We start from the raw sequence: 26,233 nt of genomic DNA, 5'->3' as shown, positions 1-26,233 counted from the left end.
CTTCCAAGTGGTTTGTTCTATTGCGTAAAGTACAGTAAAACTCCGTCTACGCGAACTTAGTTCGTCAGAACGAAATTTTAGTTACTTAAGTCTGATTAAACGGTCCCCGTCGTTTTCTACTCCCACTACCGATTCGCGTACGAACGACGTGTAAAGAATTTTCTAAAATTGCACGATTCACCGTAACGCATCGTCATCCAATCGCGTCCCTTCTTGAACTCCGTTGGAACAGTTTCGGGGCTTAAAAGAACTCGTCAGCCGATACCGGCATAAGGCACGTTTCCCATAATAAATCCAACTGGTAGGTACACGAGTATGTAGCAATGCAAAGGGGACTTAAGTGCGAGAGAGATGGAGGGAGGGACGGTGGACAGCCGCGAGTAGCCTCTCTGATGTAACAGGTTCGGTGCATTAGTTTGCCTAAAAGGTTTGCGCCATCAGTCTCTAAATGTCCCTCTGTCGTTCCTCCATCCGACCCTCTCTGTCTAGCGGTATGCGTCGTTTATAATCTCACTTACCCTCTGTCCCCGTTTCGTCGACGCCATCCTCCGGGGAGAAGGAGGGCAAACACCAGGGCCTGCAGCAAGCGCGAGGACGGCCGCCGCTGTAAATTAAGTGCGCTGCATTAGCGGAATCCAGATGAGTTAGCGCACCGCGTTAATTCGCGCTAATGAACAGGTTATGAAAGTTTAATTGTCGGTTAGCCGGCCGGAAGATCGATGGGGGTGAGAAGGGTGAGGAAGCCGGACCAGGATTTACGGAAGTTTACAGAAATTCGAGGACTATGTCTGCTCGAGGTCGGAGTTTCCTCTCCGGCGATGTACGCGTGTAGTTACAGTGCACGAGCTTGGTACGGTGCTCTCGATCCACGGAACGAGATGTTGAATTTTTAATTGCGCCAACGAGAACCGCCGTTTATATTCATCGTCGTGTATGTATACTACACGTACCTCGTGTGTTCTCGATCCTTTCGTTGCTTACCTCGGTTGCAATTTTAACTTATGGATTTCGATATCACGGTGTACAGACCGAATAATAAACGCGTGTCCATATTTCAAGGGATGAATCTACGGGTTAAAGTAAGTAGAAAACGTCGTAAAGAACGCGCCCTACGTAATCTCGGTTCTTCGTCTTGGTTTTATACGTATAGGCCCATTCATATTAGTTTTATATGTATAACGAAGAGAACTTTCGAATAATTAGTCGTAGCCAGGCATCTTTGACATTAAAATTTCTGCATAAAAATTCTGCCGTTCCTTTTACTTCTGATTACGTAAGAGTACGTTTGCTCGAGCGAAAGTACGATTTGGAAAATGCGTTTTATGCCCCACCCAAGACCTTGTATCGAAAAACGAACGATTCAAGTGTAAAAAAGGTACGTGTCTATCCGTTAGGAAGGTTGTGCAACGTGCTTTCTATGGACCTCGCTATTCTCGCTATTTCATATTATCGATCGACTTGCAGCAGTCGACATACACGACTAGTTATTTCGTGATTAGCGATCGCGATTTGCGGCCGAAGCAATCGTTCAGAACACGCTCGTGTACCTTGTACCATTCTTCGCTTTATCGTCGCATTTTTCCCTTCGTCGTGTATATAAACTGTGCGTTTTAATGCGCGTGCAGAAACCGCGGGGAAATATTGAGAGGTATACGCGTCGAGAACGTTTTTATGCTCGTATAGTACGTTTCCCCAGGAGGCAGTTAATGCGACTATTCGGAATTTCAGACTTCAGAAATTCTATATACGCTAACTCGTTGTCGATTCAGGAGCAATTATAATAACTTTTACATAATAACTTTTATCAACGAATGAGTTATACGTTTCATACGAATACCTTTAGTTACTGTTCGTTCGTAGACCGCGATTTGCGAATCGGTCGAAAACATTTTTTAAAACATTTTCATTCGTCAATTATCTGTACCACGGCATATCTTTCTTCTTCGGTAAAAACAATAAGAAGACCAGGCCTGGTGCACTCTGATTATTCGTGACGAGGCGACGGTAACTCATATTCTCCAGCTTACTTCATAATTTGCATCTCTCACTGTCAAAGCGAGGCAACGAGATTTCCAAGCGAAACGAGCAGACCTGCTCAATCTTGTCTTACCACTACGAATCCTAGACAGTGGCGGCTCTGTGCGTTCTCGACGTTTCTGCTTGGTTTCACTTCTCAGGATTTCCTGTTTCCTGCAACGTGGATGACCCTACGAGCCGCGGTTTGCAGCTGTACCTATGCCATGCTCGCGAAGCGGATCGCGTAATACGAGGGGAAAGACAGAAAATGAGCGGGCGACGTAGAACCGCTACGAGGAAAGCGGGAATTCAGAAAAATCCCAGAAATAAAAGAGTCCAGCGTTTTTCCTCGTTAGTCGATCGTTCGTTGCGTGGGTCGCAACTTTTTGTTCCATGGTTACCGTTAATTAGATTGAAAATGGTCTTTCCAATGGTAAAAGAAGTTTCATGGTTATCTTTGTCGTAATACTGTTACCTTTTTCGTTTCGCGGCGGTAATAGTATTTCTCTTCTTTTCTCTTTTCTTTTCTTTCCAACATTAACCGTGAATCTTCTGCGCGCGGAATCGAATTTCTTCTTTAGAAACTTCTTAGTTGGCGAATCAGTGAAATATGAAATTCTACTTGTTGAATGGTTCAACGACTCTGCGGTATTTTAATTTATTTTTTATCTTTTTTCTTTTCTCAAACTTAAATAAAAGAGACCCGTACGAAAACATTTTTACTTTACAGAAACGACAGAACGATTTAATTACGAATTCGAAGTAGCTTTCGATAGTTATAAAAAAATAGTTGGCGCAATTTATTCGATCATCCATTTCGTTCTAAACGTAGACACGACCCCCTGGAAAATTCCACCGTTCAAATATTTGTCTACAGAATACGAAAAAATATAAATATTTGTACCGTCACACTGAAAACTCTACGAATATTTCGCTAGTCATTAAAATCCTTGTTCCTAACGAGCGTTTAGTGTTTTACACGTCGAAGAAAGTTGTACATATAGCTGAATATAGCCGAATGGGCTAATTAAAACAAACAGCTCGGAGGAAAATTAGGTTTAACGAGGCCTATCAGTGCGTTTCGAGGGAGCCATGGAAAAGGACCGATGAAAGGAAATAGCAGAATGTGCCGAGAAGAAACTACAAGATGGCACTTTTCTCTGATCATAAAGGTCTCATTGAACGCGAGCCTCCTTTGAACTATGCTCACAGCTGTCGACTCGTGGCGGTAATTAACAGATTAGTTAATTGATTGCTTGCCTCTCCGATGCTGCGTGGAACTTTTTTCACGCTCACGATTGTTAAGGGTATCGTGAATGAGCTCGTGACGACATCTATTCCAGGAATCTTGCGATTCCTCTAATTGTGCCAATCATTCGGTTTCTGTCTCCATATGTATTCATTTGATAATATCACTTTAGTAATGGTGTATTCCATTATGTTTTGAAAAATGACAGTGTGGAGATTGATAATTATTAACGTTTGCAAGATTAATTGGCTATTTGATAAATATAATTCTATAATATAGAATCGAACAATTTCGTGTTTACAAGCACAGTTTGTAGATTTATTTTCATTAATTTCAATTAACAGAATATGTTTTAATTAAGGAAATCTCCACTTTTCACTTGTATAAATACTTCGTTACGTTCAAAGGATTACAATTATTCCACTCAAGCGTTTTGCAACAAATAACAAAATTTAGCATTGTATACGAATTATTAGAAAAAAAAATAATTTCACTTTCATTTGCATACGTAAAACACACATGCAAAAATACGCTACAATACTACGTTATAAAAAATCGAAAAGAAAATTTTTGGAATTTCCGTTTTTCCACGGGACCTCGTCCGATTAACGAAACCAAAGAAACTTATTATCTCTTATTATAAAAAAAGACTTACTCAACGACGTGTGAATCACTACGTGATTCTCTGTACGTCTTCTCTCTACGACTTTCGATCATTTTATCCCGGAACCGATCAGTCTCGCTCTTATCCTTATGCTCGTCCCACTTTTCCACACGATTGCTTAATCCAGCAGGTTGAAGTTAATCCGACCCGTTAAATCCCCGCGTATACCGTTCCGTGTTTCGATCATTAATGACGTTCCCTCTACCTCTTCGATGATTACGTGCTGCTACATCTCTGCCAAGGAACAAGCTCGGTCGAAAATGAAAGCCGCTCAGATACAAACGGGAATCGACTGGAAAATTTTCGATGATAACCGGCGTCGAGATAATTCGAACGTCTTCGTATTACGGGAACGAGCCTCGTGTTAAATTACAACTCTATCGATGTTGCACTCATTGCGTTAAATACCTGTTTACCAGCTTGTAACAGGATAATTCTTGTAACAACGATAATAGCGTTTCCAGTAAAATTGGTAGTAGAATCGGAGATACGTGAGTAATAAATTTCCAGCTGAATTGGACAGACTATTTTTAGAACGATTAATTTAGTGATAACGTGAGATGTTTTCTTCCGTAGGATTTAAATTTAAATCTAGTATTTCCATATTAAGTTGTTTGTAATGTAATTGGATAACTCAATTGGTAAGACACGATCGATTTATTTCTTAGTCGTTTAAGATGATCTTGGAAATTAAGTTTTAAATAATAGAAATAAACATTTTGATATTATTTTATGCTCGACATAGTTTCAAGTGAATTTTGTCCTAACTGTGAAATAGGCAAAAACAAACATTTCGACGCTTTTAAAATATCCTGCATTGCTTATATCCAGAATTCATATTTTGATACAAAAATGATATCTATCTCCATTTTCGTGTATAATATACATTATGATTTAACGTATTAATGCTTCCATATCATCCCATTATCATAAATATTCCAAGTTAAAGAACTGTCTATGAAACAGTATACTCTCAAAGTACGGAATGGTCGAACGATATTATATTTACGAAGGAACGATGATAAATTTAAACGAAGATATACTAATCTTGATTTTAGATGCTCGTAAATGGGCAATTAAACGTACGGGAGTTCCCAAATTGTCAATAAAACGTAGGAAAGCGACATAGTTATAAGCAAACAAACGTTCATTAATCTACGAGAGGTTAATTAATCTCCAAGGATACGAAGTAATCGACGAAAAATAAAATACAAGTAATTTATTACCGATAATGTAGGTAATAAATACATCAGCCATTTATTAGCCATTTCATGTATATCCGCTTTCGTTCATTTCAAACCGTAAATGCCTATGCTTTTTCAACGTAACAGATAGCTACGATACGTAGTTACTCCATCTAGTAATAAAGATTTTCACAACCCTTATCAGTGCTGATCACCGGACAAACCGTAGGTAGCAATCAACCTGTACCAAAGAAAAGTAATAAAATGAAAGGATTCTACGTAAATGGGCCAGTAACCGAGATGACGATTCGGTAATTTGTGAAACAAGAGGGAGGTGTTTCTAAAAATATTGCGGTTTGTATCTTTAGAAGCAACGTCGAAACAATGAATTGAAGATGTTTGTAATCGTGGAAAAAGATTACAGATCGTGTGCGTTGGAGAAATCGATAAAAGATCGCGTTCATCGCGATTTTTTCAATTTTATCTCAAAGTCGTTTCAGATGTCAATTCTTCTATTCTCTTTGTACATACTCAGAAACGAAGTCTCCATATCATAGTATTCTATGATTCACTCTTTTTAACGAATACAATCGTCGTAAGTTCTATGTCGCATTACAACTAAAAATATGATAAAAATCCAATATTTTAATATCGATACCGTTCGTTCTGATTCATAAGATCACAGAACAAGCACTTTAATTTCATCTCGTATCGTTCTATGTTTTATATTTATTTCTTTATTCGTTCAGAGTTTCTGTCTGGTTTTAACTAAGGACATTAATTACGACCATATGGATTATAACGATAAAATGAAACGAAAATACTTTTCACGGACACGAAAATTCTAATTTAATCTGTACGAATGAACGAAGCCACGCGTAATCTAAGTGAAATTCTGAATCATTTTCATTGCTGTAATCCGAGGATTTGCGTCATCGTACTTAATATGGAGTTCGTCCGATTTTTAATGGAAAAGTAACTGCGAAATTTATATTTCTATGCTACGCAATTACAAAGTAACGAAGACTAAAGTCCGATCGCCGGTGCATTCCAGTTAATTAACAGCGATTCCGCGACTTTGGAGATTTAACCGGAACAGTAGAGAGAAAAAAAGATCGCGACCGATTAAAAATAGACGCGAATTTACGCTTCTGAAAATTATCTGCTACATAGCTCGTACCTTTCATGAACGCTTAGTTTCCTTTTTTAGATGCTGTTGAAAGTTATTAAACATACGTAACGTATTATGACAAGATTATAACGTTTATTTAGGAAGATTACAGTTTCATTCTTTATATCTTTCTTTAGATCTTTTCCTTCGGTGCTTTATTTTTATCTGAAAGAAATATTCCATCGCAATCTGATCAACGATATGTCAGCAAACAGTTGCTAATATTTTCAGACGTAAACATACTCCCATTTATAAAATAATTGAGAGAACGTATGGAGATAAAAAAAATTATTACAGTTTTATATTAATATCCTTATGAGAGCAATATTCTCCTATAAAGTATTTTTGAAAGATGTGTATGTTATCAGGATGAGCCAGACGGACGAATTAAAAATCATACGAAGTTTCGCGAAAATCTTAAATCGTAACGATTCGTGTGAAATACGCGTATAGAATTTTACAATTTAAAATTAGATTCTCTATGACACTTATTTAATACCATAGAACATTTATACCTAATGAAAGAATTAATCAACAGCGAACGCGTGTAACTTCCTACAAACTGGCCAACATGATGCAATTCTTTGTGATTATGCAATATAACAGAAAATGGATACGTATTTATTTGAAACCTGTTTGCATCGAATTTCACTATCAAAGTTTCCCCGTTTATGGTCACTTGGAAGAACAAAAAAGAGAAGAAAAAATCAAGGAAAAATAAAGTAAACAAGTTGATGGTAATAAACGAGCGGTTTAAACGGAAGCAGGCAGAAAGGGTTAAATCATCGGTGGCCTCGGTTCCCAGCGAGACGTGGCAGCGTTGAAATAATGTTTCTCGCTTAATCAACGTTTACTGGGTTGCGTTATTCGCTCGTTAAAAACGCGAGGAAAAGCGATAAAGCGTCGTTCACGAGCCGCGGAAGCCTTCAGACGCAATTTCGTCGCGAAGAAGCAATGCCGCGCCCGCCGTACCGACCCGCATGAATATTAAATCCTTTCGCCGACAAAGAGCTCAGTGTTCAATGCGGCCGCTCGTACCCGCTAATAACGCGCTCCCTATACTATAAAGCAATAAATGTCGTAACTGGGTTAACACCACCGTGCCGCGATCTTGGAGAAACCGATCCAGACAGGGTGGTGCCTCCAGGGTGGATATTCCGTATTTTAACCTTTAACCTCTGTGCCTGATTAATTTAATTAAAGCGCAGCTACATACACAGGCTCGCGGAAGTATTCCAACACCGTTTACGAATATATTCTACCTTTTATGAATACATTATACGAAACATTTTGAAATTTCATTAGCACCGTTACGAGACTCGATTATCGCGATTACATCGATAAAGTTCGCAACGAAGAAAATGTATAGATAAACTGCAGAGTACTTACTACAAGTATATGTATATACAGGGTGGTTGGTAACTGGTGGTACAAGCGGGAAGGGGGTGATTCTACGCGAAAAAGATGTCGAAAATATAGAATAAAAATTTTTCGTTTGAGGCTTTGTTTTCGAGAAAATCGACTTTGAACTTTCGCGAACAAGTGCGGTATGTTATAACGGATCTCACTGTAGATCGTTGTCTCGATGGAAAAATAAAAAAAAAATTTTCCGCTTGTACCATCAGTTACCAACCACCCTGTATATGTTTCGTAAAGATCACAAGGCATTTATTTGATATAAACCTCGGTATTTTCGGTCGAACTGTATTGTAACGCTCGTACGCCTGAGATAGCTATTCGAGCTTTATATTTATTTGTTATTAAGCATACGTATGATAGCATTTCGAATTCTATTTGAGATTATCCTCCTTCTTTTTAATGTTGCAAGAAATATCGGCGATGGCATGCACGTCTCTGCTTTTATGGAAACATTCCTTGGCTATGTCAAGCACGTTTCTTTGTTGATACTTACTTTTCCACCCTTCGATACAGATACGAGGGTGAGATAACTTACTGCGTAAACTTCGTTGATCCTACGATGTCGAAGGGTGCAAACCGCACATGCGAAAGGATGTAAAGGAGTTGTTGACGTTAATACATATAACAGTACAACAGATGGTTACTTCCTAATTCTATTTGCAATTTATATCAGGCAAATATAATACTTCTTCGGGTGTTTTTAGGTTAATATCGAAATTAATTAATAATAAATTAATATCGAGAAGTAATTAAAATAAGAAATAGATCTACATGAAATAATAAAATAATTTTTGTTATTGCTATTTTAATTTTCGCTATTATTCGTAACAACGAAATTACTAATACGTGATTCGATACAAATTTACTCTCGTATCAACCTGTTACACAAACGCGAAGGATCTCTGTCCCAAGACCCCTAAATTCTCGGAAAGATCCCTTTTCAGAAGTACCAAATTCTCGGTATACCTTTGATCTCGACACACTTAATTTTACAAGGAATTTGGCACGAAGAATTTGTCCTTTTGTTTTTATTCTACTCTTTCTCATTTCTTCCGTTTCCTACCCTCAGGGAACCGCTGCTTCCAACGATTTTTCAGACATTCCTTGACTTTCCTTTTCCCGATGAGTCACAGGGAAAGCGAGATAGAGATGTTAACTTTATCCGCTGATTTATAAGTCTTTTATCGAGTTCTTTATACGGTATAACAATATCTCCAATTTTAATAAAAAATTGAAGTAATGAATTTACTAAAAATTATCTTGTAAACAATTAAAAATCACAATGGATGAAAAATTTTAAGTGAAAATAGGCTTTATGAAAATTGAGTAAAATATAATACGGAATCTCTTCGATGTATGATTAAGCAATTATAATAACTATTTAATTAGGAAATTCAAACGAAGATGACGCATGTTTCGATTGGATTAAAAATATTTAATTAAAATTATTTTAAATACCTTTATCACAATGCTATATTAAAAAATAATTAAATCTTAGGTATTTTAGTTTTAATTGTATTTTTTAAATTGTTTCATACTCGTTAATAAGATCTACGAAGAAAAGAATGTTAAACGCTTCGTCAAAGCTGCAATTTCTTTAAAATTACTGAAATTTCTTTTTACGTCGCTTCATTGTTGTGTCAATCATTTCATAGGATTCTCATGATGCTTCACGGTAATCTTCATAACGCTGCATCTACAATATCGATTTATTTACTCGGAAATGCTAGTAGAATGAAAAAAAAAATAGATTTTTCTCTAGCACAGGACCGTCAAGGTTATTCAGATGACGGAGAAAGGAACTATGGCGCCATTGATGAGCCACAAGTACGGTATATTTACGCGTTCTTACCCTAGCTGTTGATGGAGGTTAATCGTGCTGCAAGGAAAAAAATACGGTTTTTTTCATTATAGCTAAGCGTGTACGATAAATTACAAGGATTGCGTAAAGATTCTCATTTTCTTTGTAATTCGTTGTTACAGCACGATATAAAACAAGCAACGTAGAATGTAGATGTTTGTCAATTTGTACTGCGATTAAGTGAAAAATGTACGTATTTGTAGAACAAGGTATCTAAAATCTTATCACGTTTGTTAATAGTATAATTTTTGAATGAATTTTTATTTGCAGATATACGTATTTGTTAGGGATTTGTGTACTCGTACAAGATATTCAACTCGATCATTTAGCAAACAAAGTCTTGTTTGCAAAACAAAAAAAGGGAATGCATATTAAAACGATGACAAATCGAACAATAACTCACCAGCCAATACTTGATATTAACGAATTGAGAAGTTACAAGTTCTAGGTTTATGCCAAACAAAATAATCAGCTGATTTGACATTTTTTAAAATTAATAACTAGCTAACTGATAATATCAGTCCAATCGTGCAAAAGAATCACGACGATAGAATCTTCTTTAGACGGTGATCCTTTTTGTAAGCAGCAACCCCACGGTCTATTCCACTCTCACCCTATCAGACGCAATAATCAAAAGCAAAATTTCCATTCATCGGAATGGGAAAACCCGAAGTGCGGTATAATACTCTTTAATAGCAATTAAATATATTCTTAATCGTTCCAGGAATCAGGCAAATTTTCGATTCCTCGAAGATTCTTCCTTCTCGATCTCGCTTTGAGGAAGAAAAAGGACTTCGTTCTGGAATTTCTGTCCGCGCAGACATTACGCAAGCTGCACACTCGAATGGACTGTACGCCTATTACCAGGCGGTATGAGGCGTTCGCTTTCATTATGGAAAGTATTTCTGCCTGGAATTAGTTCGTAAAGGGCTATCATCGTACTTCGTTTTTCGTCGCCGCTCTCGTTCGACCGTTAATCGTCTCGGGTCTTTCGAAATATCGTGCTACAGCTGTGGCTGCATGAAAAATTTCTAAAAGATGATTCAAACCTCTAGGAATCTGTGATCGCTACGGCGATCCATTTAAACAGGCGATGGAAGGAAAGGGATTGCGAAAAATAGAGCGATCGATAGAAAGAGAAATAATTGGGACGCGTGAAGTGTCAGGAGACAAGATGATCTTTAGAAAAAATAATGCTGTTTGCAGTGTTCCAGGGTGATCGGTATTAGTAGCGATAGAATTCATATCGGTACCTTCATTTCTTGCACTTAGCAGGTGGAATACTGAATCTATCGTAAAACGTATTATAATAAAAATAAAATAATAAAAACAATAAAACTATCGTCGTATGTTGTTGAATTTGTCACGAGAAATACTATTTTAGTATAAAAAGAACACAATATAGCAGCCGTTTAAAAAACTCAACTTGACTCTGAGATCTTCCAATGTCTCTAATTAAAACAGACACGCTATGGAATTTGAATGGATTTATTGTCGAAACTATGTGAGATGTGAAGATTGAATATAAGGGAAGATTGAATGGTGTTAGATACCGTTTCTGTGTCACCATTATCCATTCATGAGCATGAATATGTTCGGTTGTAAAGTACAGTTACTCCTTTACTCTGAATGGAATCTGATAGTCTCTCTATACTCATTGATTTAATCTTGCTTTTAATAGGAAAATATTAAAGCAGCTTTGTAAAACGGTGAATAAACTTGTCAGCAGTAGATATTATTTGTTCTTTTCGTAACTAAATGCGACTCACTTATATGAAGAAATAAGAAGAAGCGATTGGTGTGCAGAAACATGATTAAAGGTAAAAATAAAAATAGAATGGCTTGATATATCGATATTTGTTTAAGAAGATAAGAACGTGCCTTTTTTTAGCAATAATACGTAATACGAGGATAACAATAGCGTGTACATAAAACGAATAAACATTTTATTGTACGAATACAGAAGATAAGACTGAATACTCTGGAAATTTATTAGTATTTTCGGATAGAAATGTGACCGAAAAAGAACAAGATAAATGTTCAAGAAATTAGTGCAGGACCAAAAACATTTACCTGTAGTTCCAATATGAGATAAATATACTATTGCTATTTTCATTCTACTTTTCTGTCACCTTTGGAAGAAAATATCCATTCTATCTTTTTAATTTTTATTAAACGATATTTCCCATTATTAAATATTGAGAAAATTTTCTTTATTCCAACATTGAAATATTTATTACTATATTATCTGTAATAGATTGATTTTTTTTTCTATCCAATTATAAAATGAATATAGTATCGAATAACGTAGCATATTAATATGTAGTCAATGAATGTAGCAAGCTATTAATATGTAGGTAGTCAATGAATGTAGCAGGCTATTAATATGTTCGCTAATGCTGTGTTTAAAATTGCTTGACGTCTGAATGCGTAAAGGCCGTGATTACAAAGGGAACGGTCTCCGTCTTATTATCTGTATTTCCAAGCAAAAATATCCGATAAAATCATGAACGAAGCTGACACTGTGGAGAAACTTCGTGAAATGGCAAAAATCGCTAGTATTTATCATAGGAAAAGAACGAAATTAGTACGAAATAGAAATCTTTCTCACGTGGTTCATGCTGGCTTGCATCTTTTCCAATTTGTAAGTTCATTCTGCTAATACAATCTCTTCCTTAATTTTAATCGTCCTAATCTTAAAAAATTATTTATCTCTGAAGACGTGCGATATTATTGCGAAACAATCTAAATATTAGGTTGTACCAAAACTTCCTTGCGTTGTATGAGGAAATAATAGACGCACATTTTTTATTTTATATTATTTTATCGAATTATGTACGATCGTAAGAAATATTGTGCATCTATTATTTCCTTATAAAACGAAGGGAATTTTTGGGAAAACTAATATATTTGTTATAAAATATACATACAGTATATGTATACGGATACTGTTAATTTCATAGGCTATACAACCTATTATTACGCGAAAGCTAGAACCATAGTGTTTTCACCGACACGAGTAGCCCCGTTTTATCTAGTTCGCGAAAGATATTATAATTCGCAAGGCAGCGTGAAAGAGTGTCACAAAAACTCGGCTAGAACGACACGGTTTAAGAATGCAAAAATATTTGCGAAATGCAATCGTCTTTCTCCCAATAACACAAATATTGCCCGATGACTCGAGTCGATCTTCTTCTTCCCTTTTGATTAACTTGACTCGTGCCCGTATTCAATTTCGCTATTCAATCGTATATTATCGTAAGTTGCATATTACTTAAATCTCTGTTTAGAGTTAAGAGTGTCTAGTTACAAGCAGGAAGTGCGAATCGAAGGCACACGCGTGAATACACGCACTCGATCGTAACCGTGTGACCTAATTTCATGGTGTGACTCTTACGTAGCGAAATGTCGCGAGTATGATTCAACGATATCAACGAGGGTTACCGTCGTCTTTTTTTTTTTTTTTTATTGTTATTGTTACGCAATCGGAAACAAGATCTTGACACGCGTTAACTTGTGTCGTGAAAAAGTTGCGTGTCAGCGCTTGGTTTCATTCTACTTCTTTTCTTTCTCCTCTTTTTCGTGTTGCAATTTTACACGATTCGAAGATAAGATAGAGTTTCGTTGTGTTTTGGTGTTTCGTTACGTTTGTTCTAATTTTTCCTGCGAATGCGATCGAGCCTCGAAAAGACGCGTCATTTGTTAAGGGTCATAGTGTCATAAATACTTCGATCGTGTCTTTAAATATCTTTATAATTATAGGAAATTTGTATAGATTATCGGTCTTGCGTTGATACTGTTCCATCACATCCATCATTATGTAAACAGGCAACGTCGAAAAGAAGACGAGTCCGTGCCCTATTTGCCTGAAGAGACAAATACAATTTTTTTAATCTATCCATTGTGCATGCTTGCGAGCCTAACATTCGCAGTTATATGGATTTTCACAGATATTTTCAGGAGAAATCCAAAAATCGTTAGTAATGTTAAATTCTGATGTATCATCTGTAGCGTTGTTTAATCCAGCGTTATATTTACACAATAAACAAAGTGTGGATAATCTCTATTTATCGTTGATAAAGGATAATAATAATAATGATAAATAATAATAATACAAATGTAGGTTCTCATTGGATGCTTTGTAGCAGCTTCTTTAATGTTTATAATCGGAATAGTCGAAATGAAACATGCAGATTGGTATCTCGATTTAACTAAAATCAACGACGAGGAACTGTTGGTACACCCAATTTTTATTCACAACTTCATCATGTGCTTGATATCGATTTTCTGTATGAGCATCTACCTTATACAAGGTTGGATTTTGTTAGATTATTATCATTGGGTACGTTCGAATTTTCATGGAATTTAGTTTAATTTTTTAATTAGAACAGTTCGTAATTTAAATCATAATTAAAAACAGTTACGACGTACTAATTTTCATAATGTGTAACATTTGGTAAGTTTCTTTGGTTCTTCGATAACTATTTTTAACTATCTTCAGATAAGAAAACAAAGTGGAGTTAGTGATTTTCAGTATACTGACTCTGAAACGGGCACCGAAGCGATACAAGGTCTTAGTAGACAAGATGAAATACATGAAACAATGTACCATGAAGCACCTGGCAGGCTGGTTCCGATTGCCACGTTAGATACACTTCCTTCTTTAAAAGAATCGAAGACATTGGTAAACAACAGAATATTCCAAAAAAATTTTTCGTTATTATGTTTTATCGTATCACGAAATAATAGAACGAAGATCAAATGTAAATTATTATTTTTACTTCTAATTTTCCTATCATTAATGTTTTACCAAATGTAATGTCTAAGAATTATTTCATTTTTATTTTATCTGTTTTATATGATCTTTGCCTGAATCAAAGACAACGATATATATCTTATCTGCGATTTAATTCTTCCGCCATCTATGAAACCAACTTTCGGCATATGGTCGATCACTTTCTTACTGTCGATAACATCGCTTTATTCGAGACCACTGACTTTGTACACAATCCGATCTATATTCGAAATACAATTTTAAACCAATTTCTGTTTTTAATCGATTTGTGATTGTGGTTGTTATAAAATAACGAATATCTACTATTTATTTCTTACATATTACCTATTTTTGATTTTAATAAAGATGAGAAGTTATAGAAATTGTAATATAAACAATTTATTATGATTTGTAGAGTATAGATGAAGAGGACGTTATTTTTTATTGCTGCTTCGTCGATTGGTATAATTACCTCAAACAGAGAAGACAATTGGATCAACCACTGCATGAATTTCAAGTAATTCACGTCATGTAATCTTTCGTCTTAAATTATATTACAACTATATAGGATACAATGTATCCGATGTTACCGAAACATGAAGTAGATTTATGCAAATTTAAAGAAAATTTTAAGAAATTTAAAATCTGGTAACTTTTTCATCGATAACTATGAAGATTACCACGTTATATCAGAGAGGGCGCAGAATGCTAGTAATTTGTTTAGTGATACAGACGAGATACAGTATGAAGCTACAAACAAGGCACAAAATAAATTTCGCATCTTATTACATGACTACATAAATATGTATTTAGTACCGCATGAATGAAAATATTAATCCTAAGGACAATCGAAGGTTTATCCACCATTTAGAAAGATCTTAGAAATTACATTCAATTATACTTTATATTCATGTTCTTGTATATCGATGAAAGTCTTGAAAATTCAATTAAATTTGTATCGTAAAACAGTAACAATCTATTCTGTAAAGGTGAATATCTTCTCTTTAATTTTACATTTAAAATAAAAGATAACTTCTCATATAATTTTATACGCATTCGCATTTTAAAACTTTCCAGAATGGAATAAATATTCTGTTTGAATAAACTTAAACTTAAACTAAGAACTTAAATTCTTTTCAAGTACGAAAGATAATTCCATCATTTAATAACCATAGAATAAGAAAAATGAATCATGTCTAAGAGACATATGTAGCTTTAATATTAACGTTTGGTTCTATGACGTGTATAATTTAAAGGACTCAGTCTTCATTGCGCACAGCTCAGAAGAAACATTATTTTTAAAATATACGTAACATCATTCATCATCATTCAGTCATGTGAAAACTGTCACATATATCGTGCAAACACAAGTTAGTTTAAAATTTCTCACCCATTATCACAGAAATAAAATCCGAGATGAAATCCACTAAATTTTTATAAATTAAAGTAGATAAAAAAAACTAAATTAGATATTTCACACTACATTTTACGTTAAAGTTACTACGATGCAATTTCTCATGAACTAAAATTTCAACATAACCAAAAAATTGTATTCTCGTAATCGGAATAAGCAAAGGAAAACAATAAGGATAAAATTGCATTTTGTTACGATGTGTTCAGTAAAAGAACGAAGTCAAGGTAACGGAAGAACGGATAGAAAAGGATCAGCGTAAAAGATTCTGATAATAGAAAAAGAAAATACGAAAACAAGAAATGGTCGACGATCCACGCATTTTGACTCGAATTCCCGTATGGTAGTGACGTTGTTTCTTTTGCTCTTGGATGATATATATTAAAGAACGTGACGTAGCTCGTGCGCTCTCATAATTTGCCATTGTAAATTCCTCCAATGCGAATTTTACGATGCTTCGCGTGTGAGAGCGATACTGTATGACGCTGTAGGCGTAATCGGCGACATGATGTCATTCAGGAGTGACGTAAGAGCAACGAAAGGCATGGTTTGAACATTTAAGGAAGGTCTACTACATATATACGATACAAATCGATGCGATAACTTATAATGATTTTGGATCTTATAATGATTTTGGAATTTCTTTATCATCTTCTTGGAGAAAATTTATGAAAAAATTCGTAGAAATTATAATTATGAAAAAGTTAGGCTCGGACATGAACGACAGTTTGTCCAAATATCTATATTTTATTCTATTGTGCTTTGAAGTTTGAAGGAATAATTCAAAGATTAAAATTGTTTCTTACATTTGCGCTTAATTTCGAGACCAAATGGAAAGATTAACTGTAATTATCGTTTGATTAAAATTTGCTTTTATTTGAGTAATAATTCCTCTAAACAGATAAAAATGTATCATCATGGCTAATAAAATTAATAATGATATGAATCACGCGTGGTAATTGATAATAACATTGCTGACGTATATATTAGCGAAAAATGAATCAGACGCTTGAAATAGCGATAACAACTAACAGTGTTTAGAAACAGAAATAAAATGTATGTTACTAATAGATAAATAGTAAAAAATACAACATCGTAATTCAGTACATAGTATTAATTTAATATCCAAAGTAAGGCGTACCAAATGGCCATCAAGATGTACCTAACAAGGTTAAATAAAGCTCGATATACATACATATGTATATTCTCTTTCATGAAAACCAACGCCTGACCATTGACTTGAATGAACGTGATCGTGTTTCCAGTGCTTCCCAATTTTTCAATCTGATTCTCAACTTAACTCAATTTTATATCAAGGATATAAAAAATATTGAATTTCTTAACCGATTTAAATTTACTCGATCAAATTTTTTAGCATTTATTGCTATTTGCAAAAATGGAAAAGTATGTGTTTGCAAAAAAATTGTTACTAGCGGTGGTGAGATGAAATTATGGAAAATTTAGTTTTACTATAAAGCATTGTTTACGGTTACACAAACTTTCTTTACGATTTTTGTTCACTTCGCGTACTTTTTTATTTCTGTATGATTCTCGAGATCATAGACATTACATTCAAAGTTCCTGTAATTTAGAATTTAATTGTTCGATTGTTTAATTGTTCGATTAATTAATTAGTAATTACACAAACAAATTAAAAGATTGATTTTGAGGAGTAGATATAGATGTTTATGTCCTGTGTTGCATATTCTGAGTACATTATTTTTGATCAAGATCATCAGTGATTATATCTCTATTTACAAATCTTTCGTTAACTACTATTGCACTTGTACTATAATTTATCAATAAAATCTAGAACACAAAATAATCGACAAATATAATTTCTATACTAAGATAAACGAAGAAATGAAAAATTCGATTATACGTACATACGATAATTTAATCTTCAAGATATATAATATTTCCAAAAACCGATGTATTAGTTTTATAACGAATAAACAATTCCAATCGTTCGCTAGAAATTCCTTATTTTTGTAGAGTTCCCGAGCAATCTCTGTCTCGTTGCAAGAGAAAATAAACGAAGGAGTAATTGAGAGACACTATACTACTACAAAGAAAACACGATACGACGTTAGCAAAGCCGAGGTTACACTACACGCAGTGTGCGTATCTAAGAGATTGTGTAAACGTAGACACGTTCAGTCACAGTCACCGATTTCAGTCCGGTAGAAAAATTGTTGATCAACGTTGCTCCTCACGATTCGTGATCGGTCTTCAGCGTTTAGTCTCTGCCGAACTCTCGTCTCGTGAACATCCACGTCCGATCAAGTTGAATCTTTGAATCTAAACTTCGAAGTAAGTTTGTTTTCAACAAGATATAACAAAGTGGATCAAGTTCGATCAAGTTTTGTACGATATTTTCAACGAGTCGAAAGCAACAATAAGTAGTGAATTTTTAATGAACGAAACGAATGAAATTATTGAGAAAAATATCATTTTAATTTAACAAACAATCGATCGATATCAAGCGTGACATTAATACAATTTTATCATAACTTTTTGTACCTTTTCTTATATGAACGTAAATTAAATTAACTAAACAAATTCTGACAGAGAATTGACAGAGGATTTATAACGTGATAAGAGAAGTGTTGAAAGCAAAACAGCATTAATAATTCATTACGACAAAGTAGAGTAATAACCGATGTTAATTAATTAAGAATATGTTCCTGTTTCTTATGTGATAAATAAAAATTCTCTTCGTTGAATAATGTAAACTCCGTTCACTTTCATCTGGAATATTTTTATGAATTCCTTTAGTGTTTGTATATGTCTTTCTTGAGCATAAGATAATTATATACTTATGTTTTACAAGTGGCGGTTCATTTAGAGAGAATGCCGCTTTCTTCGATTTATGTAAGGTTGTTTACGCAAGGATGTTTAAGTAAGGTTCTTTTGCACAATCAACTTATATGAAAATGTTCTATACTTTAAACGTTTTAGAGAAGCAGATATTCAACTTAGAAATGTTCGAGGTAACAGTTTCCTAATTATTTTAAAATTAGTTAAAACATTTAAGTTAAGATGTAATGTTTCGATAATGTATGCAACGTTTTAAACTTCTTATATTTTAAACGAATATTTAATTTAATTTTCGTTTATTAGCGATGGATGCGGATATGAGTAAGAAAAATATCAATTATTTTAGTTTCTTCAACGAAACATAGTATTTATTTCAACGCGTGAAATTCTATTAGGAATTTTGATACCTTTGAAACGAGCGAATGAAAGAAATCTGTCAAGTTAGAAAAATCAATAAGATTAAATTTTATCAGGGTCTGAATGAATCATAATTATTTTAATCGCGATGGTGTTAGCTTTGCTCATCCATCGACTGATAAATTTCGTACGAAAGGGTGTAAAAACGCGAATGTGAAAATATTTTGAACAAACTGATAGATATTTGAATTTTTCTTCTTCGCTATTCCAAAGGAAGCCACAAAAAGAAAACGCATCGTTGAAAGGTTTACGAAACCGAATCCTTAAGGATTTATAGAATCAGACTTATGAAAATCGATCTTAAAGCAATAGACAGTGAAATAAAAAATAAATAATCTTTCGAGAAGGAAATTGCTAAAGGAAACAACGTCAAAGAATCGAGTCAAGGTTTTCAGACCGATGACAGTACGAGTGAAAGTGTGACTTTCTTTTCAGCACTGAATGTTTCATGCAATACATATCCGTTTCCTGTTTCGCTTGTATCCTTTTAACGAAAAAAATTTGCAAATTAAATTCTTTAGAGATTTTATGGACCTCTCAACTTTCATTGTGTTAATAAATGGGGATACCAAGAACAGCATTCCAGTGTTTGATAAACTGAGTTCTCTGTCAGACTTCGTGCCAGATGACTAAACTCATAAATATCTTTCTACATTCATCCTCGATATTTTAAACTAATATACTTAAGAAGTCGATAAAATCGTGTTTGGGCTTTCAAATTTGCCTCGAGTTTCTATAAATATGAACGTACTTGTTTTTACAAATATAATCCTCCGAAATGCCATTCGAGAGATTCAGAAAGAAAGTGGCATAAAATATCCTTTAAAATCTTTAATTTAAGGAATTGCGAATACGGTTAGGCTTTAAGAGAGGAATCTTCATATTTAATAAACACTAGAACATATTACCATGCGTATTCGTTAAAGTTGAGAGACAGTTAAATTTTCTAGTCTCTCCTCAATCTCTAATATCCTCGATCGTTTACCTAACGTGATTCGTTTGATAATGATCTAACCATTCAAATCAGGTATTAACGTTTCTGCCAGTTTTCTTTCTGTCCACTTTTGGAACAACTTGCTTACCATAAATGACCGTCCGTTTCACTGACCCAATTACGTGCAAATGTACGAAATAAATCATTTCGAAATATATTTTGGTGAAAGTCTAAACCTTCCGTTTTAAAATTCATATTACTATGTACATACGTAACTGTTAAAAGCAATTGAAAACTATTACACGATGACTTAATCATCAACTTTTAAAGTAACGAAACATCGTCAAAACATCGTTGTTTATCTAAACATACAATTCAAATGCTAATAATATGCACCACAGACACGCAAATCTACTCAGGAAACAGCATAAACGCGTAGATATAAGTTTCATAGAGCCTTCGCATTTGCTATTCGATTTGCACGAATGAGATGCGTCAGAGTAACGAGCAATTGTTTACCATCTGTATTCTAGAAGCTTATCAGGTGACAGAGAATGTATCGTGCAAATATCTGCTCTTTTTTTATTCGAACGTATTATAGCTTGCTATGTGATTCATGAGGTGAATGAGCAATTGATTTCGAACCTCGTGAATAATCATTTTGCTATTAGAGATATGAAACGATCGACGAAATTTAATACCTAGCATAGCTGAGAACTTATACAAATTATTAAATGTTTTTTTATTCGCTTAAATATTACGATTATCAGATGTATACATATCCGCGTTACTTATCAGAAGATTGATTTTATTACGAAGAATATCGCGTTACATCGCGTTTTTTTTTGTTTGTTTCGTTTGATCTGAAACTGATTTCGATAATTCGAGAATAGTTGCAGACGACGATCGATCGAGGGGAAAAGAGACGATTCACTGATTTCTTGATTAAAAATATTCGAAATAATAATAATCTGTGAACATTAGTAGTAAGTGTGTAAACCATCGATATATTATGGTTAATTTATTATAACTTTGGCTTCTCATAATTTTACCATAGAAGTACAATAATTACTATCATAGCTAGCTTATAATTTCGCACGTATTATGTACATTTTATTCAAGAAAGAAGCAAACTGTTGAAACTTTCGTATAGTCGTATACTATCCATTTCAAAGTTACTTTGAAATTAAAAACAAAGGTTACATAAGTATCATCTTATAACTAAAGAAACCGCACAAGATTATTTATTTAAATTTTGAAATAATGCTGCTCTTTTACAGATAAGTCAGAATGGCGATCAATAAGATGACTATCATCAAACTGTTACAGTTGGTAAGTATAGTGATAATTACCAAACACAAAAATCATATTATCTAATTACTAAAATTAAGATTATCGTAACTCCACAAATATCCAAATATCAACAAGAAAAATAAAAAAAACTTATGATCAGTAAACTTGGAAGCCTAACAAAATTCCATCTAGCACTATATCGTCTAAAACTAAAATTTTCAGTATTTACATGGGTATCTGCCACATCGTAAAAGAACTATTCTTATCTTCATTGTATTATTCTCTTTGACTCGTTTACATCTATGGTGAGGTTATTTTTATTGTAAATTTTTTTAGTTGCATCCGGAGATAACTTCTCATAAATTATTGGTTTCCACTTCGTGCTTTTTTAGGTCTCTCAAAAATCAACAATAAACGTTCAAATCTCGTAGAGATTTCTAGATACTAGTTTCTTTGGTATAGCAGAGCGGGTTTAGCAGAATGGAGAATGACATAATAGCTTGTGATTAGATAGATACTGTATGCGAAATTCTCTTCATGTTTTATGGTCGTGCCTTGAGCCGGAAGTCAATCACTATTGAAGTATCCGTTACAATTCCTCAGATACGCATGCTATCCTATGTATTGCGTAAATTTTCCTAGTGGTTTTCATAATCAAGCTTTCTTTATCTCGCTTAAATTCTCTCTATTATGTTGATCATTTTTTCTTATATATGTATATGTATATCTTGTTTTTATTTTTGATATTTCCACTACATTTAGCAGGTCCGTTTAATGAGAATCGAAAGAATCACGTTGGTTTAATCTGTGTTTTTTCAGAAAATTTGCATCATTAAGGATTTAATGATTTAGTTACAGATCTTGAAATTAAAATTGATTGAGAGGATACGAAAATGAACGAAAAAGTATATTAAAATGATTTAAGAAATTCAAGTAAATATCGACAGTGCGTTTTCTTAAAAATATTGCTACCTTATTGAAAGAAACATAAAGATATCGTAGTGAAAAATAACAAATTTGTAATTCTGCTATTTGATCATTTCAAATATGCTAACAAACCGTATTTCCTCTTTCACGATAGAGAGCTACAAGATTATTACACGTTTTATCTCTTCAAACCAATTACTCTCCCAACACTATAAATATTCTCCCAATACATGACCAAACCAATTACATCGGATAAACATCTATGACGTATTCGCAAATACCGAATTCAGATTTTTCAGGGAACAAAGATCAGTGCTATTATCATATCAACAACAAAAAAGAAGACAAATAATTGTCAGGAATTCGTGTCACATCTAATACCAAAAACTGAATGTATGACGTAATGTTATTTAATTAATTAACAATACAACACGATGAAGTGAACAGGACTCATAATACGCCATGAATGTAACATTAAGAATGACGGCAGAATGCTTCCAAGTTCGTACATGGGTCGCCATCGATTGGATTTCTGTTGAAAATTTACATCTCTGTAATAGAATCGACTTCTATTTCAAACGAAATAGAATACGGTCGTTGAATCCTAATGAGTTACTACTTATGGTGGTATCGATGGAGTCGATGCACTTTGTCAGTTTGGCCCACTTTCCCACTTATCATTATATATATATATGCGTATGTCTCCTTTCAAAACTTATACCCTTGAAATAGAATCGTCTCTCCTAAGCGGAACCCGATCGTTGAATCCTAATGGGTTATTTATGGAATTGGATGCAACTTGTTTCGTTGGCCCACTTTCGTATACTTATCACTACTCCCCCTTTTAACAGAACTGCTTATAACCCGCGCCTTTTATATTCTGTCTCTGTTCTCTGTCATTGTTTACGAATAGCACAGCTTGAATACGAATTCGGAAACTCTGATCCTATAACGCTTTAGTCTCTGCGCTATATCTTTTTTTATCTTTTACTGTTACTTTTATATTTCAAATATTTCAAGAATTCAAGAATTATTAAAGTTCTAGATTCTAGGGATATTTCATTCGGGACAGTATCTTAATAACAACGACACTTTAAAGTATGTACCTACCATCAGAATTTAAAGAAGTAAACGATTTTTCATTGGCATTCTCAACAGATATAGTCTTGCTTCAAATTAGGTACGATTAATTATGATCGAGATGCTAGGTTGAGTAGTACTCGAATTAATATTTGATTATTCGCGATAGTGATTCATACAACAGTTTAGAGATATTTAATTGAGCACCTAGTACTTGAGATAATTTTTGATTATATTTACTATATAGTTTCTTTGTGTACATTATTCCTTTGTTTTATTTTTAACTGTCTAAATATATATTTAACGCTTTTATAAATCGTATGTGTTCTTTTATATCATTTTCAGATAATGGTATGCATCCTCATAGCGTTGCATTATCACTCTTTCAGTGATGGTAGCCAAAACAGTGCGATGATTACGATGAGCGCTTTTGGTGGATATTTAATTATCCTGTCTGGAGTATTCTTTGGGATTATTGGGGGATATGGCATGGATCGACGTCTAGTAAGTAACGTTTAATAAGCCTTATACTAGTTCTCCGTATTGACAAGAATTTCCAAGACAAAATACTGTATGGTATATGTGTAAATTGTATCCTATATTTTCTTTAAACCGCGCTTCAAATTTTTATTAATGTATTCATTTTGATTTTCTCTACGTTTTTCATCGAAATCATAAAATATCAGCGCAACATAGTTGATATACCGTTAAGTTTTCTATAACTCTTCCATTATCAATTTTATTAATATGTTACAAGCATGAACAGTGGATTAATCTGTTCGCCCGCAAACAATGAATTAGTTCGTCATTCGAATTTTTATTTAATCCCTTCGCATCAGATCTGTATCTCTTTTTGACGACGTATCTTTCAATGCAATATCGTTCATGTGAGTCTTGATCGAGATGTCTTCTTTTCATTAAAACGTTAGATATTTTGGCCAACTACTAGCAAAATAATTTATAAAACACTATGTTTGTGAACGTGAAAGAGGTTAGCCATGTTAAATGTACGAAATGTTTTATAAGCAAATGATTTTATATTTCCAAATTATATAAAATAATTCAAAGCATGGTATTATATACAATACTATGTTACAATGCCTGATATGCGACATTCAGTTGTAAACATTGAAAAATGGAGATACAAAATAGTTCCTATGAAGCATCACGTGAACGATATTGCGTCGGAGATGTATTTCGTACAAAAACATCGTATGAACGACATTGCGTTGCAAAATATCTTGTCCAAAGCGTTATCCAAGTATTTTGTCCTTCGAGGGGTTAAGAGATGACTCAGTTAACAGATTAATAGATAAAACGATGTCAATGGTAGAAAGCAACCAGTATTTTATGTAAATTATAGAAAGATATATAACTTACAAGAGTCTTAACTTGCAGGATATGTGTTACTCGTCGACCGGTTGTGTCCTGTTCATCCTCGCCGGTGTTTTGATCCTTGACCATTTCACAAATTCGGTTTATCGTGGTTCTTACCGCGATACTGGACTCGCTAAAGGCTGCATCAGCATCGCCGAGGGAGTTTTATTTTTGGTGGATACGATACTCGTGTTTCGAGGAGAAGCCTAAAGTACAGAATAAATTCTTAAATAATGTCAGGGGCCGTCTAATCATCGATTCGTTCTCGAAAATACAATCATATGATGATGAGAAATCATCACGAAAATGTATTGAATAAACTGCTGTCAAATATCGAAGGAATCGAATTGATTATGACGGAAAAATCTTTATTTTTGAAAACTTGAAGAAGAAACAGATGAAAAGAAGTGAAAGATTGATTCGTAAGAGGAATTTTGTGGATATAAAGGGAGTAGAAATAAAAATAACATTTTGAATAAGGATTTTTTAGCTTCTTTTATCGCTGAAGTAAAAATTTGTTTTTAAAAAGAAACAATTCTTATATCATAATAATTGAGTAATTTTTTATAGTAAATTCGTACTAGATGAGAAACTATGAGTTGTGTTATTATATGTACAATATGTATATGAGTCTAAATATGTATTTGAATGCACAAAACCAAGAACTTTTAGTAAAGATTTATGTAAGTACCGGATTACAAAATTTGAAGAAACAAAGTGCTTCTTATCACCTTATAATTTTCAATTCTAATTGTATTATATTTAAATCAGTTTTTGATTTCCAAAGGACGATTGTTAAAATACTTTCCAATTATTTTTCATTAAATTTTCTTCAAATTTTGTAACACATTAATTATTATACCTCATCGTATTAACAATAGCTTTGTAAACATTTTCGTTTTTATATCGTATTTATAAAATTTTCGTTTGCAAAACGTTCGAATGTTTTCATGATTCATATTTGTTCAGGAAAAAATTCCTTTTCTTGATATTTATTATGGCTTCGAACTGCCCCAACCAATTTGTATCACACGAGAAAGTATGAATAATATTTGCTTGACGAAAGAGTTCGTGCGGTTTTCGACATGTAAATAAAAAAACAAGAACTGCATGAACTTATTGACCGACTTTAATATTTATTCATTTGTGTCTTTTTCAAACTCAAATTTAATATGTTGAAAATAGCAAAATATTTTTCTCGAGTAAATTCCTTTCTAACGTAAGGCCAGTGAAAGCGCTGTAATCGTGATCGTTACACATAAATTAAGCCACAATCACGGCGCCATATTTACTGTAAGTTGACTAAACATATTGAAATAATACTCTTTCTTTTATACCACCTTATATCATAATTAATTATTCACATATTTATTATTTTCGAATGCTTACTGACTCTTATTTCATTTTATTAATTTATAAGTTCTTTATGTCGTCAGAACATGTAAATCTTCAATAAACATAATCTACATTTAAAATAGTGATGATTACTTTAGGAGCAAAAGAAATGGTTCTCTTCAATTCTGTTCAAAACATTTATCGTTTTATGTTGTGTAAAATTCTTTTGGAATAAATATAGTTTTTTGTTCACTAATATTATATAACGTACGTTAAGATACTTTATAAATAGCATTAAGAC

At 33.6% G+C, this 26,233-nt stretch overlaps 2 protein-coding genes across 3 annotated transcripts in view; one reads left to right on the top strand and one right to left on the bottom strand.

Moving 5' to 3' along the window:
• Positions 1-24,722, bottom strand: part of LOC117166650 (uncharacterized) — an 89,952-nt gene extending 65,230 nt beyond the window's left edge. For both annotated transcript variants that reach the window (XM_076617895.1, XM_033350811.2), the window contains exons 1-2: positions 24,601-24,722; positions 519-604 (exon numbers count right to left, since the gene is read on the bottom strand). The gene's annotated coding sequence lies outside the window, so the exon portion shown is untranslated. The remainder of the gene's footprint in view (positions 1-518; positions 605-24,600) is intronic.
• LOC117166649 (uncharacterized) lies at positions 17,905-25,716 on the top strand. Its single transcript, XM_033350810.2, has 4 exons — positions 17,905-18,062; positions 21,201-21,252; positions 23,566-23,724; positions 24,619-25,716. The coding sequence occupies exons 2-4, from the start codon at positions 21,211-21,213 to the stop codon at positions 24,805-24,807; spliced, it is 390 nt and encodes a 129-aa protein (XP_033206701.1). The 5' UTR covers positions 17,905-18,062; positions 21,201-21,210; the 3' UTR covers positions 24,808-25,716.
• Positions 25,717-26,233: the final 517 nt, after the last annotated feature.

Source organism: Bombus vancouverensis, chromosome 4 (assembly GCF_051014615.1).
Source record: "Bombus vancouverensis nearcticus chromosome 4, iyBomVanc1_principal, whole genome shotgun sequence".
Lineage (NCBI taxonomy): Eukaryota > Metazoa > Arthropoda > Insecta > Hymenoptera > Apidae > Bombus > Bombus vancouverensis.
The sequence above is the reverse complement of the archived record's forward strand: the minus strand, read 5'-3'. Positions and strand labels throughout refer to the sequence as shown.